Below are 15,982 nucleotides of genomic sequence, written 5' to 3' on the forward strand. Positions count from 1 at the left end.
CTCAAGCACTAGAGCACTAGCCTTGAGCTGAAGAGCTGAGGGGCAGCACCCAGGCCCAGAGTTCAGGCCCCACGACCGGCAAAACAAAAACAAAAAACAGAAAGCTGGTCAGAAGAGCTGCCACATTCACCAAGGCCTGGGCTGTGGGTGGTTTAATGACTGGGGGGGGGCAGGATTCCTAATGTTCCCGTGAAGAGGACTCCAACTGCCGCCACACACAACAGCCTCGTTTTGACCTTGATACCTGAATCCTAAGGTCTGAGACCGAGCTAAGGACTCTCCAAGTCCTGGGGGTGCGCATCCAGGGCCGGCCCCATGCAGGGTGCCAGCTCCTTTGCCATCTTGGGCAGGCCTTGGTGGAGCTGCACACGTCTGCAGTTTTCACCCCTCACCCACTCCAGCAACAGCCTAGAAATGACCCGGAACTCCTTGCATGTGACCCCTGGTGCAAGGGCAAAATTAAAGCAGGCTGGACGGCAGTGTGACTTTGTGCTGACTAGCAGTCACTTCCTCACCGCTCAAGCTGCGGGGGGTGGGGGAGGGGGACAGGTGGGTTTTATTGAAGCCAGAGCCAGACGCAACTTTAATGACCATGGCCACCAAGGTGACCAGAAGCCTGGTACTTGTCCCCAAACCCCGAGCAGGACATGTTTACTGCACAAGAAAGCAGCCTGTGTTGGGCTGGCTGCTTGTGTGTGAGCCCAACTGCCCACGCCTGTGTGGCCCCTCTCTGCCCCCCTCCAGCACAGAGAAGGCTCACTCCAGGCTGGGTCACAGCAATTTCCATCCTGCCACTCCCCCTCCACACACACACACACACACACACACACACACACACACACACACACACACACACACACACACACACGGGCAAAACACAAGAAGGAAAGGGATTCCCCCAAGAAAACACACACAGCACAAAAACCTAGATTCATTCCTCCAAGCCAGAAGCCACTTGGCTAGTAGGCCCGGGCAGAGCTAAAGTCAGATCTGTGTGTTCACTGTGCCTCCATTCAGGAAAATAAGAGCCGCATGGAATGGTCATCTGGAATGCTACACTTCCCCGGGGGGACCTGGGGTGGCTACTCAGGCAGGCGTTGATCTGGTGCTGCCACCATTCTGTTTTTCATGCTCAGCTGTGGGGCCCTGACCCTCTCCCAAGCCCTCACAGGTGGCCAAGTGCTACCCCACCTCTCAGGGATGGTCTCTCCACCCCCCACCCCCCCGCCCCGAGGGTCAGGAAGAGGAGAGGAGGTGTGAGGCTGTGTTTGGGAAGGAAGGAGAGGCCATGAGGAGGGAGACTTCCTGGCTGACATAAGATCTGAACCCCCATTCTTCCTCCTCATGTTTGGGGCTGTACCACATAGCCCCTAAGCCTTAAAGAGCTATCCCTCTCCTAAGCCGTAGGTAGTAAGGGTCCCAAGTGCTCCTGGCATGCCCCAAGTCAGATAAAGGGGGGAGACATGTGGGGATCCGTGCTGGGCAGCTGGCAGCCCCAGATGTTAGCCACAGGCCAGGGGCGGCCAGGCCCGCGATGCCGCTGCACACATAAATACTGCCTAAGTGGCTCCTGTCACTTGACCGCAGCCTCCTTTCCATTCTGCAGGAGCCCAAGGTGATTAATGAGAATTATCATGAGCCCTAATCAGAGCCGTTCGGAGGAGGCTGGGGTAAAAGGAAATGCCCTTTGTGGGGCCACGGAGATCACTTTGGAGGGCGCCAGTGGCATGTGTCTGAATGCATGGGGCACACAATGCACGCAACATGCCTTGCACACGTGCACACACATGCCTGTGCACACATGCACACATGTATGTGCGTGACCTCGCATGCGTCCCCAGGAATGGCTTGCCAGTGGGAGTGGGTCTGGACTGATAGGGAGGAGGAACAGATAAAAAATAGCCCTGTCCTGGGCCAGGAGGGCTCTAATCAGGCCGCTCGCTGGCTGTCCCAGCCCAGCCTGCCGACAGCCGGAGAACACAGGCTTCGCACAGCTCCGTGCGGCTGGAATGAATTCTCTCCCACTGCCGGACCAAGAGCATGACTTAATACATTTGGCGGCTGCTGGCAGACTGCACAGGCTTGGCCCAAATTAGAGCTGGGGCCAGGGCTGCTGCCCGGTGGGAGGGCGGGTATCCTCTGCGTCCATTTCCTCCTGCCCACAGGAACACCCTTGACCGCCCTGGGCCTCTTGGTGCCGGAGACCGCGCTGGGCACCCGAGCAGGGAAGCGCAGACGGGGCTGCGCGGCAGGTTTCCTGGCCTGCCATCCTCGCCCGGGGCCCAGTGTGACTTCCAGATACAAAGTGTCCTTTTATTGCAAATATCAATTCAGAAAGGGGCTAGTAGTAAGCTGAGAATATTTGGATAAACTTGACAGCCCCGAAGACTGAAAAAGCCCTTTTGTTCCCCCATGAGAGGACGGCGGCCCTACCACCCTGGGCTCCCTGGAGCCGCTCCAGAGAAAACTGAGGTTGGAGCAGAAAAATGATTAGGGCGTCTCGTGAAAGATCTGTACTCTCGCTCCAGTGTTTATTATTATTTATTTTATTTTTTATTAGAATGTGTGGTTAACATCCTATTGCATAATACCAGGCTGTGGCTGTGTCTGCCATACCACAGTCAGTCTGCCTGGGTCTGCCGTGGACAAAGGAGACTTTGTGGCATGGGGGGTGGCGCAGAGAGTGGGCTGCACGTGGGCTTTATTTTGCTCGGCTTTGTTTTTGAGATGTTGGCGGCCGGTTGGAGAAGGTGTGAGCGTCTTCCAGTGTTTGTGCTCTGACCAGCAGAGGTGGCCGCCGCCGCCGCTGAGCCCTCCCGGTGTGGCAGGGAGGAGTCCCCACGGCCCACGAGGCAGAGGAAGCTGGGTGTGTGGGCGTGGCTTCCCCCAGACCTGGCGTGGGTGGAAAGAGAAAAGTTGACCACGAGCCCCGTGCTGTGGCTGAGCAGGGCTGGGACCCCCCTAGAAGGGACCTTTCCGCGGACCCCAAGCCCAGCACACCAACACCCTGAGACCGCCTGGGATGAGGAGGAGTGGTTTGCCCGACTCTTCCTCCAGGTCTCTACTTGCTGCTCAGAGCCGTGCATGCAGGCAGGTGGTTCTTATTCTCTTGAGAGAATGTCTGTTTCCACTGTAGCAAAGAGTCATCTCTCTGCAAATGAGGGGAATTGGTTCTAGAAACTGCCATAGAAACATCCTTCCATGGACTAATCACCCTGCCACGACTTAGAATACCTGATGAGCCATGGCTATGCCAACAGCCGTTACGCTGTACTGTTTAGGAAATGAGAGCGAGGGAAATGTCGGTACAGGCTCAGTACAGGCACACTTTGGGGTGGGGTGGGGTATTTTTTCCCCATGGTCGGTTGAACCCACAGCCGTGGAAGCCGAGGGCTGAGTGTATATGCAAGTGTAAACTATGGCTGGCGGAAGTCGTGTGTTTTAAGGTAATTATACTCCCAAGTTTATTGTGCGTGCTTCTGAGACTTCAGTGACTTGCTAGAGTAGGTGGGAAAGGCAGTTATTTTAAATGTGAGGGTTCTGCTACATTTTTCATTAAGGTTTTAGAAAGTAAAGTAGGATATCATATTAAAAGAAGCTTATCTTCCACACCCTTGGGGAAGGAGTGATAGAATAATAATCAAAGTGTTTGCTTCTGTTTTTTTAATTATTTTATGCTGGGTCCTGGCGGCTCAGGCATTGAATGAGAGGCTGAGACGTGGAGGATCAAAATTTGAGGCCAGCCTGGGCAGAAAAATTCATGAGACTCCAAACTGATCTACAAAATAGCCAGCCACAAAACAAGGCTGCAGGCATGGCTCGAACAGTAGACCACCAGCTTCCCAGGCACAAAGCCCCAAGCACAGTAGTACCCACTGTCGAGAGAGGAAAACCCAACAAAGGTGATTTAAAATGAAAGCGGCATGGGTTGTGAGAAAGAGGTTGAGCAGAGGCTGCTGTGTGGTTCAGGTCTCTGGCACAGCAAAGGCTGAACCTTCTCAGATACCTGCAGAAAACCTTCTAGGAAACAGCCCGCCAGAGGGGAGGAGGTGTGTGCAACGTGGAACTTGACTTAGTGAACATTCCTAACCAGCCAGGAATAAATAAAGACCTGTTGTCCTTCCAGGCCCACCCCAAGCCACTGCTGAGATGGACCAACCACAGGTCACTGCTTAGGTCAGCCCTGACCCATGGACTCTGAGATCGAATTTCCCATTCGGGAGCCACAGCCAAAGAAAGCAGGTCTCTGGAGGGAAGTCTGGGGGTGTCGGCCACTAGGACAGGCACCCTGGGTGTCCCCCACCGGATCCAGAGCCCGCCAGAGTCCCCAGGCACGGCATCCCCGCCTCCGTCTCCCCCCCACCCCACTCCTACCCTGAGAGGCAGGGCTCTATCTTGGCGGGGAAGAGGATCCTCCTCCACAGAAGCTGCAGTCTGGCCATCCGGGGAGAATGCCCCAGCCCAGGACCGTGAGGACTGAGGGACACTCACCACCAGCCAGGGGGTGCTCTAGCTCCATGTGCTGTCTCCTTTTTCTGTGGACTTCCCTTCACATCCTGAGACCATTGCTAAACACAGATCTGCAGAACAAGTTGATCTCCAGGCCTCCTTGAGGGAGAAAAAGCAATGTAACCTCTCCATCTGTCTTTTCCGGTGTGTGTGGTGGGGTGGGGATATCATAGCAGAATCTACATAGAAAGACCCGGATGAAATGTCCTATGGCTCCCAGACACCCCCATTCACATGCTGGGTAACTAATTGGGTCCATTGCGTCCCACAAGGCTGGAAGAGGTGCTCAGGTCATTTTGGCTTCTTGTGACTGGGCTTGTAATACTTCTCTTCCATCCCATTTCCTGGGTTCCAATAGACATTGGACGTGACTGGCCAAGACTTAAAAAACATGTCATTCCTTTGGTAACTGTCATCCACCTCCGCTGGCTAGAACACAGGGAAAGAGGAGCGCTGTGGGGTCAGTTGGTTCCATCTGTTTATTCAAGGCTGCTTGACCACACCCCTGTCTAGGAGTCATTCAGACTTGCCCATCTGACCCACCGCCCGGTGTGGGAAGGAAGCTACCTTGGATCCCCAGGGAGATGTCTCAGGCTGAGCTCACGGCCAGGGATGGGCTCCGTGTATAGCTTTAACCAGGGTCCCTGGTTAGCAGCCAACCCTGCGTCACCATCTCCTGTGTCTTAGGGGCTCCACATCAGACTCTGGGATTGTTGGCTACACAAAGCGGGTCGGCTAAGCGTATCATAGGCGGTGGATCCTGGGCCCCTCTCGGCTCACCCAGCTGGTGTGGCCGAGTTCCAGGCAGAAAAACAATGTGGGAAGCAGAACCACGATAAATCACCCAGAGGAAAAGCATGCTCGTCACTCAGTAAAGCCAAAACAAAGGCCGGGGCCTGGCCCGCATCTTTCCTTGCACAGATACCTGGGCCCACTCCGGCGAGAGACTAGAGTTGGCTATTTCTAGTACTTCCAAAGACAACATGGGCTGCACCAAGCTCTTTGCCAATGACCATTTTTGTATGTCAAAGAGCAGCAAGGACTGTGCTTTTGTAGGGGTTGGCAAGGTGTTTGCTTGAACTTGGCCTGTTGAGATTTGAGCTATTTCCCAGAGCTGACCTCAAAACATCAGGCTGACACGAAAGGCGGTGAGTCACTGGCTGCTCTGTTACCCACGAGCCCCTGGGAGGAGGAAAAGGGACGGGCTCTCAGGCACTGCGTCAGGGCCGTGGAAGGCACCAGATATAACTCTGCCGTGTGCAGACTCTGGCTAGGCACCTACTGTGTGCCAGCTCCCACGGACTAGCCACAGCCTTGGCTCTGGGGAGCTAGGTCTCCATTGCACTGTGCTGTGAGGAACATTACTCAGCACAACGATTCTGTAACTGATCTGAGACAAATTACGGCTCTGGTGACCAAAGGGAAGGCCACTGGAAGGACTGGCAGGACCTTCACAGAACCCAAGGTGGAGAGGGAAGGGAAAGGGCCAGACTAGAAAGCGCAGAGGAGAAAAGAGACCAGCACGCAAAAGCAAGCACAGGGGGCACTCCAGGGCGTTCTCAGCTGACTTGAAGCCCCCCAACACAGTCGTGTAGTTCCTCAGCATGCTCTGACCCTATCCGGGCTGCCTGGCTCTGGGACTCAGACATAGGAAACCTTTGTGGCCGCTGCTATTGTGGGAGGAGAAGGATGTGAGGTGGAGAAGGATTGGTCACTGCAGGGCCTCCCCCGGGAGGGTGGGGGCTGGGCAGGCCTCTTGGAGTGCGCCCACCCTGGGTTGAGGGGCCAAGGAAGCCTCCCAGGAGAGGTGCCCTTTGTTCTTCCAAACTACAGCTCTTCTGTTTTATTGTGGCAGCTGAGGAAGCCATTGTGGGCTGGGCAGGTTGTGGGACAACTCTTCCCCTTCCTCAAACCATCTGTCTCCCCACCAGTGCCCTCGTCTCTCTACCCACCCACCCAATGTCCATCTAGCCCCCTAGCCATCCATTCACTTATCCAACCAACTACAATCCACAAATCCACCCAGCCACCCATCTACCGTTGGCCACTCATCAACCCATCTGTTCATTTCTCCGTCCATATAACCTACATACGTCTATTTGTCCATCAACCCACCCGTTCAAAATCCATCCATTCACCCAAATACATACCTATCACACGCATCTACCCACCTATTCATCCCACCCATCACCTATCTACCAACTCACATATCTACCCATCCACCCCCCCCCACCCATTCCTGGAGATATTCAGTGAGTCCCAACTGAACACCCGTTCTGGAAGAGGCTCTGGAGAAGCACCCTTTGTGCTGAGCCTCCATCCCCCAGTAAAGGAGAAGTGAGTCAGGATGAGACAAGATGCACAGTAAATACTGACAAGAGCAGCCAGTGCCCGCTGCCCAGTCCATCTGCCCCTTTTCAGCTCTGCAACCTCCAGCCAATTATTGGATTCCTTTGTGCCTTGGTTTCCCCATCGTCAAATGTGGTTCCAAGGTGGCTGTCCCTGAGGAGATGTGGGACCCAATGATTGGGGTCATCAAGGTCAGCAGCTACCACTGAAGGAAGCAGAGGTGATCACAGCCTTGGTGGGGGTGGGGCTGGCCAAGGTTGAGATCAGAGGAGCTCAGGGCCGTTGCTGGGAGCCCTGTGGGTGGGAAGGCTTTTGACCACCCTGTCTGCTGGGAGGCATCAGGTGCTCTTGGGACCCATCGTTCTTCTAGTTGTTCCAGTGCCTCACGTGATGGCTGTGGTGGACAGCCATGCCGTGGGAGAGGATCTAAGGATTAGGAGGCCCTAGGTCCTGAGCAACCCCATTCTGAAGCTGTGTGCTAAGGTACAGATGACTCACTGGGCATCAGGCAGGAGCATCTCCCAACAAGAAGAGAGCCTGCCATGGCGGTGCATTGGGTGTCTACTCTGGGAGCCTTTGTCTAACAACAAAAAAAAAAACGAAAAAACACCCAAAGGTCTCGCTCCCACAGGGCCTTGGAAACCACGTGCCTGCTGTTTTTGAACCCCCCTCTCACACACACACACACACACACACACACACACACACACACACACACACACACACACACACACACCACCGTGCCACGGCTTGCTCTCTGTGGGGACTCTCCCGCGTGCATTGGCAGGGGCTGCCGCGCCCACAAGCTCTGCACTTTGTCACCATCTCAGAGCCAGAGAAAGTAGCCTGACACCTCCTGGCCTGGCCTCCGTGCGCAGGAGGGGCTTCCTGTGGCAGACCCGGCCCGCTCACCCTGGGTAGGGGTGCAGCCACAGGCATTTGGTTTGGGGTTGTAAAGGGTTTTTCTTAAGCTCTTTTATGATCAAAACCCAGACCAAAGCAAAGGCAGCTCGTTTCAGAAGGTCAGGCGAAGCTTTGCCAACAAGCAACGTCCAGGCTCTAGAATTCTACTGCTTCCTCGCGCAGCTTCAGGCAAGTTTAGGTCTGAAAAACTGTTGGAGCTGGTCACATTGGAACTGGGTCAGCACTGTTCCAGATGGACAGGAGAAGCAACAGTGGCCATGCAACTGCCCCGTGACCCTTCCTCCTCCCTCCGGAGACTTGGGTCAAGGCTCTGGCCTCAGCCAAGATCGGAGATGGCCTGAGACCTCAGGGGAGGTGGGGAAGGAGAGGCCCTGCTGTGGACCTGCAGCCTTTGGACCGCCAGCCTTTGCTAGCAACACAGCTCTGCCAGTGGTGTGGACTGGAGGGACAGCCACAGGCGCAAGACCCGCTACCCCGGGCTGGTGCATGCTGGGAGCAGCCCTAGGCCATCCTCAGTCTTGGTTCTCCCGTCACAAGGCCGGGGTACACACAGGTGAGCAGGGCCTTTTTGCCCAGCATCTCCCAAGAGTGCTTGGATTACTGTGACTCAGAGATCCACACCGCCATGGGCCAGGAGCCTCTGCAGGAACTGATATCTGGGCCCGCGAGCACGGCGACTCCCGCTGTCTCCGGAGTTCTCGAGGTGAGAGGCTCCGTAGGGTCTTGCTGGCTCACTTTTCCCAGCAGATTCAGCCTCAGCCCCCACATCCTGGCTTTGCATTGTCATCAAAGCGGCCAGCAATGCCCAGCAACGGGGCCCAGTGGAAGGGGCTCCACGGCTCCAGGTAGCCTCCACTCAGCAGGCCTGGGAGCGAGGAAGGTACGGCACACCAGGAATGGAGGCCTGGGCCCCGGAGAGGAAGGTAGAGGAGATTTCAGGCAGGAAAGAGCCAGGAGCCCATGACCAGGGTCCTGGTGACCCCTTGGGGACAAGGCCGACCCCATGATGCCTTGCTGGAGACCATCTGTGGCAAGTAGACGTGAGCAGGGTCAGGTCCGGGCTGATGGCTTCCTGTTGGCAAGTCACCGACAACGGTTACTTGGAGTTTGTGTCTCGTGCGGCCGGGTCGGGGATCCTGCTGGGACCTCGCGTGTGTACACGGTGGCTGGGTGTGGCCTGAGGCGTTTCTCAGGGGAGACGTGTGAGGTGGTAAAATGGGTAAAATGCTCAGCTTCACAAGAATCAGAGTTCGAAGCAAAGTGACACCAAATTAACTGGCTCTGGGGAACTTGCTATGGCCACTAAGAGAAGGGTCATGGGCCAGCACAGGGCAAAGCAGCGGCTCCTGGGAGCTTGCCATCTGTACAGGCCGCTGTGGCCTCCTCGTGGCGAGGAAGCAGAAAGGGGAAACCGAGGCAGGACCTCGAGGCAGGAGCAGTTGACAATGGTGAGCTCGCAGGGCCTGCTCATTATTTCTCCAGGGTCCTCAGCACCCCATGAGCAGCCAGTGTCAGATGGCTTGCCTGTGACCCCGGCTGCTCACGCCAGGTGGCCGCTGCATTTGCCACAGTCTGTGTTTCATTCCTTATTTCGCTTTAGATAGGGAAAGCAGGTATGGGTCAGAGCTCTAGTCTGTAACTGACAAGACAAACCACCAATGCCAAGGGGGACCAGTCAATGATTGGAAAGGAAGTCCCACCCCTGAGCACCCCACGCAGGCCACAGGGGAACAGTGGCAGGCCCGGGTGAGTTCACCCTGAAGTATGTTTGTATCTAAGTCACAGGAAGGGCCAGTGACCAGCCACTGCAGAGACAGTGAGAACCAGCCCTTGCACCCCAGGTCTGCCTGGCCCCTCCTCTCCACCCCTCTGATATTTGCCGGAGACTCACATGTGTAAGTCTCCCTCCCAGGTGGAGTCTCAGCCCACAGAGGAGAGGGAGAGGGAGAGGGAGAGGGAGAGGGCAAAAGGGAGAGGGAAGACGTCAATTGAACAGTGTGGAAGGGACCGAGGACACAGAGGAGCAGCCAGAGAGAGAGAACCGAGAAGAACTAGCCACATGCTGAGCAGGGCCTGGTGTCTGGGTGTCTGGCTGAGCACACAAGGCCTGCACCTCAAGAGATCTGTGGTTCCAGGTTGTATCTTGGGGAGACCATCTGTGAATCCTAAGGTCCTTGCCCAACATCTCGGAGGCCTTTGCATGGCCTTGGTATGAGAGAGGAATTCTACCCTGAGAAGATGTGTGTGCACCCCAGGTGCGCCATGATCCGGGGACCTCTAACTTGCTGCTCAGCCTGACCCTGAGCCAAGAGAATCTGCCTGAGACCCACACACAGCCAGGTATCCCCGGAGTAGAGTTCAGCACCGTCCCTGTCATCGGGCCCTCTCATCTGGTCAGACGACAGAGCCTTCCAGATCCTGGGCTGTGCTCCGAGGTCTCTGAGATCCTGACCCTTCCCGACTCCAGCCATACCACCGCCCAGTGCCACCCAGGGCAAGTCAGGGAGACCCAGCTAGCTTCTTCTAGAAGCCAGCCTCAGAAGAAGAGTGCTCGCTCACTCGCTGGCTCTCCCCCTCCTTTCCTCCCTCCATCCCTCCTTCCTCCCTGATCCCCTCCCCCCTTCCCACCTGCCCTTCCAGCCCCCGCCCCGCCGCAGCCTGAGCAGGTGGGCCCCAGGCCCGCTCACCGGACTGCCCGGCTCCTGTCTGCTGGCAGCCGTGCAACTCCATCGCGCCTGACACGTTTCTCCTCAGCGCTTGGCCATGTCAGCACCGGGCTATAACGAGCGTCAGGATGGGGATTTATGAGCTCATCCAGGCTCCATGTCCACCCCGCACTGGCGAGTTTTCCAGAACGCCTTCCCTTCTCCCGTCACAAGAATGGACTTTCTGTTCAGCTACTTGTGGATGCCGTAAATCCTAACCGTTGTCGTGTGTATGTGTGTGTGCATGTGTGTGTGCGTGTATAGCCATTTTGCATGTGCCTGTGTGTCTATGCTAGTGTGGGTACATGTGCCCCTGTGTGTGTGTGTGTGTGTGTGTGTGTGTGTGTGTGCGCGTGCATACACACGTGCACCTAATCATAAAAAAGTGACCCACAAGACTCTGCAGCCAGACCAGTCGCTCGGAATCAATTGTGGATCCTTAAAGAAGGGGACGGGCAAGAAGGCTCCGCCTCACTGGAGAGAGCTGTGGGTGTCAGCCAGAGCCGTGTGCAGACGTGTGGGGTGTGGGGAGCCATGCTGCTGTTGTAGGATGTGGGCCCAGGGGGCCACTCCCAGGCCCTGCTCCCTCCCGCCTGCTCAGAACCCATTAGGGGAGCTGATGACAGATGCTGGGCCATTCCTGCCTGCGTGCTCACCCTGGACGGGGTCGGCACTGCCCATGCCCGCGAAACATGAAAGAACCAGCCCAGTGGAGACCCATGATGTAGAAGTGCAGGAAACCTCAAATGATGTGCAACAAAAATTGTCAAGGTTCAGACAGTTTTTCCATGCCTTTGCGTCGAAGCTCAGCGTTTCTGCCGGGGTTGATTTATGAGTTGGGAACACTGGCAGGGGACATGAGGGGTCTGAAAGGCCAAGTTGGGGGTAAGCAGATTCATCAGAGGGTCTGGGCTTCCCGAGGCCTGGCCCCAACAGAAGCAGGCTTTGGGGTGGAGACCAGGCAGGGAGCTGAACTGTGGGTCTAGACGGGGGTGCAGGCCCAAAGCCACCACGTGCCTGACAAAACAGGCCAAGAGGATGTCACAGGCTGGGCCACCTCCTTCGCTGTCCCTGCTCTCCTCCCCATGCGTGTCGCTTGTCTCCCGACTAGCCGTCAGCCTCCTGTGTGGCTCACAGCTGTATGGCTTCATGTCAAAGCTCAAGCCCATGCAGTGGCCCGCCTCCCAGATGTGGCTAGATGTGGCGTTCACTCACATCAGAAAGGGGGCTGACACCCTGCCCCAGCCCCCGTCAGGCCGGCCCTGGCTGCCTGAGCCTGTGCCCTGCTGCACAGGGCACACCCTGACACCCTCTCAAGGGCTCGGCCGTCCCCAGTTCTTCTTTCTAGAAGCGCCCAGAGCCCAGCGGGTTCTTGTCACAGGACACGTGTGGACCCCAGAAGGCTCCTCCTCACTGCCCAGGAGCTAGAGCTCAAGTGCTCATGGGCGTTGGTGTCCTGGCCAGCAGGAAGTGACGCCACTCTGTGACAGACTCAGGGGTCAGGGGCTGGGAAGAGGCTGCGGGCCGGGGGAAGGGCAGGTACACCACTGCGACCTGGCACCCCTGGGAAGGTGGCCTAACCCTTGCCAGGTCCCTGGGCTCAGAGGGGGACAGCACGTGCCCGCTGTGCCAACACAGCTGGTACTTCCATGTTGAGGGGAAGTCAGGATCGTGAGTGGGAGGGCTTGGCGTTCTGTGCAGGGCCAGGCCTGTTAGTATTCTGTGTCTTCTTCTCTCTCCACCCACTGCACACACACAGCTTCTGACATGCAGGTGCTTTGTGGGCCTGTCCATAGCCAGCATAGAGTGGTCAGGCCTGCGGACTGACCCTGGGCAAAGCAGAAGATGGGGACGAGGGGCTGGAGGGCTCAGTCATTTGACCCAAGTCACAGAGAAGCAGCTGCCCAGCCCAGAAACGGCTGCATGATCTCCGTTCCCTGCCACTTCCTCAGTAAGAGGAGCTGCCGAGAACCTGCTGGCTGCCCCAGAAGAAGCTGCAGAGGCCCTGGGAGCAAGCCAGCAGCGTGTGGCAGGCACACAGGGGCGCCCCTCTGCCTTGGGAGGTCTTCCTATATCCAAGTCCCTCCTGCCCACCCCTTTCTGCCCAGGCTTTGTCAGTAATTCAGTCAGTCGCCCATGGCTAGTGTCAGCAGGGAAGAGACCGAAGACCCTCAGCTACCTGTGTGGCTTAGGTGCCTGGCCTTCTGCCCAAGGCTCGGGAAGAGACAGGGACGCAGAGGCAGGGCATTCAGGCCAGGTGCTTCCTCACTGCTTTGAACTGACTGGACCCCAGTGGGTCTGTTACCCGGGAAAACCCACGCAGAAGGGCTGAGGGCCTTGTGGCCAAGTGGGGCCTGCCCGCACGGGGCTGCAGGCTCAGCAGCCATGGTGCGCTCCTCAGCGGCCTCCCGGGGCTGACAGGCAGGGACAGAGTGAGTTCTCCTTGTTTGCCCCATGCCGTCTGGCACCAACGCTTAAGTCTCCAAAAGGTCAAGGGTTGTCAGCACAGAGGGCCCACAGTCCCGCTCCAGGTCAGCCTGCAGGCATCTTCGCAAAGCTGGGCCTGAGCACCCAGAAGCTTGTGGCTGAGGAGGAGCTGCCACAGTGGAACCCACAGGCTCCAGCTGGGCGGAGACAAAGCCGGGCTCAGCAGCGGCTCCTGGGCCTGCTGAGGGACACTGCCCTTGAGTCCCAAGCCAGGAGAGCCCTGGCCACTCAGGGATGGTCTGAGGTTCCTTGACTTCTTCCCAGAGCACCTGACTCTGGCTGGAAGGAGGGGGCTCCCAGACCTGGAGGTGGGAGACAGCGCCTCCCCTGGGTCCTGCTGTTCACAGCAGAGCACTCAGAAGGACCCCAGGGGACAGGAAGGGCGGGAGGCCCACAGAGCCGTCTCTCACTCTGTGAGACGCTGCCTGCCTCCTTGCCCGGCCTTCACCAGGTCCTTTGGACTCGCTCTCCAGTCACCCCTGCACACCTGGAAATACCTGATTACATAGAGGTATACCTGTTCACCTGCCACCGCTGCATGTTTGACACAGGTGGTCATACCTGGATGCACCCACCCACAGGACACACCTGTGCACCTAGACACACACCTGTGCACCAGACACATCTGCCCTAGGATGCACCTGCCCACCTGTCTAATCTGCACACCGGGTTACACCTGGGGACCTATATACAGGAAAATGTCCAGCTACATGTGCACGCTGTTCCCGGGACACACCTGCACGGCAGGACTCACACGCTCTACGTTCTAGGACTCAGTGCGGTAGCGGCCTCAGATCCTGCCCACCAACCTCCCTCCCAATTTACAAGAAAACCTAGCCTGCCAGACCACAGGGTATGGTAGCGGGTGGCGGCCAGCCTCCTGACCGCCTGCTTGGTGCTGTTGTGTGCCACCTTCAGATTCTGAAGCAAGGCCTGTGAGGCCAGCAGCTTCTGCAGAAACTCTCTGTGGCAGGGTGAGATCAGAGAGCAAGCCTGAGCCCTCACTGCCCTGCTGTCAAGTAGAGCTCAGAGCACAAGAGCAAAACAAAGCCAAGCTGGGGGAGGTGGGGAGCCAGGGGAGGGAGGGAAGCGCAGGAAAGCCAGGCATGTGCAGGCCACAGGTGTCAAACAGAAACTTCCCGGCTTCAAGGACGTGAAATGCCTTGCTTTCTCGCAGGGTGATGTGCAAGCTGGTGTGAGCCTGCACCTGCACGGGTGAGCGTGCACACCTTGACGCACGTGCGTGCACAGGCTCTGATGTAGCTGCACACCCAGTAACACCTTTCATCTCAGAAGCACTCTTTTCTAGCCCAGCACAGGCTTGTGTCCTTGGCACAGGGCTTTGTTCTCAGCCCAGCGGCCTCTGCCTTTCTCACGCTTGGGACCGTTTTTTGCTGGGGAGTTTTCCCACAAGGCTAAAGACTCGTGCTATTGCTGACCAGGATAATGATCTGCTAGGTGACAGCAGAAAGGGCCATCCCCCACCTCTCTCCCAAAGGCGCCGGGGCACAGGTAGGCTGCGTGGTGAGGGCCTCACGCTGCGTGGGGTGTGGGGGTGAAGTCACATGTGACTTCTCACCTCACTCTGGGTCTTCGGGACCTGGGCAGCGTGCCGCTGTAGCATTTGGGTTGCCTCTCACCATGGTTTGCTTTTTTTCCCCCCTGACAGATGTCTGAAGACCTGGGCAGTGAGAAGTTCTGTGTGGACACTCACCAGGCGGGGACCGGCAGCTGGCTCAAGTACATCCGTGTGGCATGTTCCTGTAATGACCAGAACCTCACCATGTGTCAGGTCAACGAGCAGGTAGGTCTGGATGGGTGTCCCCCAGGGCTGTCCTTGGGGATACTGCATCAAGGTGGATGGGGGCACTGAGGAGGGAGACAGCCTGAGCCCCGGCCAGGGTCCTCTCTCCAGCCCTGTCTTGCTGCAGGGGTGGCTGTCTGACTGTGATGAAAACCTGTCAGCGCCTGGAGCTCTGTGGCTTGTAGCCAACACGGCTGGGCAGGTACCCAGACCCACAGCTGACGGGAGAGTGGTGTGGGTTCTACCAACCCCAGGAGGCAAAGTGTACCCTGCTGCTTTGCCCCTTTCTTTATCTTCAAGCATGTAGGGGTTGCTGGAGACTCTGTGCTGTGTGCTCAGAGCACTGGGTTCTTCTGGGGTGCCGGGGACCCTAACCCCCAGCAGCAGAGTTTGTTCTTGCCTATATCTCTGGGCCTGTGTGTGAAGTTTCATGGGGCAGGGGGCGGGGGGAGTCCCGGTGCTTTCAAACCATTCATGGAGCCCACGTTACAAAGGCCACATTCTCTCATAGTCCAGGCAAGCTATTAAAAGTGGTTCAGGCTCTTGACTAGAGAAATACTCTGCATTTAAAATTGCAATGAGTTAACCGGAGGGAGGCCCTCTGGCCTCCGAGGGCTGCCGGTACTGCCTTCTCAGGGGCTGAGTCTGGAGGAGACTCAGCCTGGACCAGGCAGCGACACCTTTGGACACAGGACCCCGTCTGTCTCCAGGCAGGGCTGTGGATCTGCCTCTGCTGCCAGGACCTCAGTGGCTCTCAGAGTCCAAAATCTGGAAGAAAGAGAAACTTCCTGATTGTAAACAATAATAATAATAATAATAATGCAGAATCAAAGCAAGAGACACACCCTAAACATTAAAACAGAACTCAAAAAAAAAACCTTTTTCTGCCTCCAGATGAAAATGAAATTTGTATGAAGAATTAGATTTAGGCCATGCTGACTTCCAAAAATTTGCCCTGTGGAGCAGACCTGTGTTCAGGTGTACTGCGAGCCGGGGCCCTGGGCTGGGAAGTGGAAGGGCCTCGGCGAATGCAAGCGTGGAGAGCAGCGAAGGATGCGCGTTTAATGGTTTAGAAAACAAATGTTCATCAGAACGGGGCCACACGGAAGCAGGAAAGCAGGCTCCTCTGTGCAGCAAGCCTTTTGGAAACCACGCAGATTAATAATCTTTTCAAAGAGAAGTTTGTCTTCAAAGATCTTTGTTT

General features: G+C 56.7%; 1 protein-coding gene and 1 long non-coding RNA gene across 4 annotated transcripts in view; one reads left to right on the forward strand and one right to left on the reverse strand.

The window, feature by feature from the left end:
* Positions 1-15,982, forward strand: part of Prdm16 (PR/SET domain 16) — a 300,472-nt gene that overhangs the window by 244,613 nt on the left and 39,877 nt on the right. For all 3 annotated transcript variants that reach the window (XM_070037164.1, XM_070037165.1, XM_070037166.1), the window contains exon 4: positions 14,644-14,778. In XM_070037164.1, coding sequence (XP_069893265.1) covers positions 14,644-14,778 — 135 coding nt within the window. The remainder of the gene's footprint in view (positions 1-14,643; positions 14,779-15,982) is intronic.
* LOC138838100 (uncharacterized) lies at positions 2,612-14,756 on the reverse strand. The gene is made up of 3 exons (XR_011375557.1): positions 14,689-14,756; positions 4,492-4,608; positions 2,612-2,892 (listed from the first exon to the last, which is right to left on the reverse strand). It is a non-coding gene; the product is annotated as an uncharacterized lncRNA (long non-coding RNA).

Source organism: Dipodomys merriami, unplaced genomic scaffold (genome assembly GCF_024711535.1).
Source record: "Dipodomys merriami isolate MVZ:Mamm:240054 unplaced genomic scaffold, mDipMer1.0.p SCAF_28, whole genome shotgun sequence".
NCBI lineage: Eukaryota > Metazoa > Chordata > Mammalia > Rodentia > Heteromyidae > Dipodomys > Dipodomys merriami.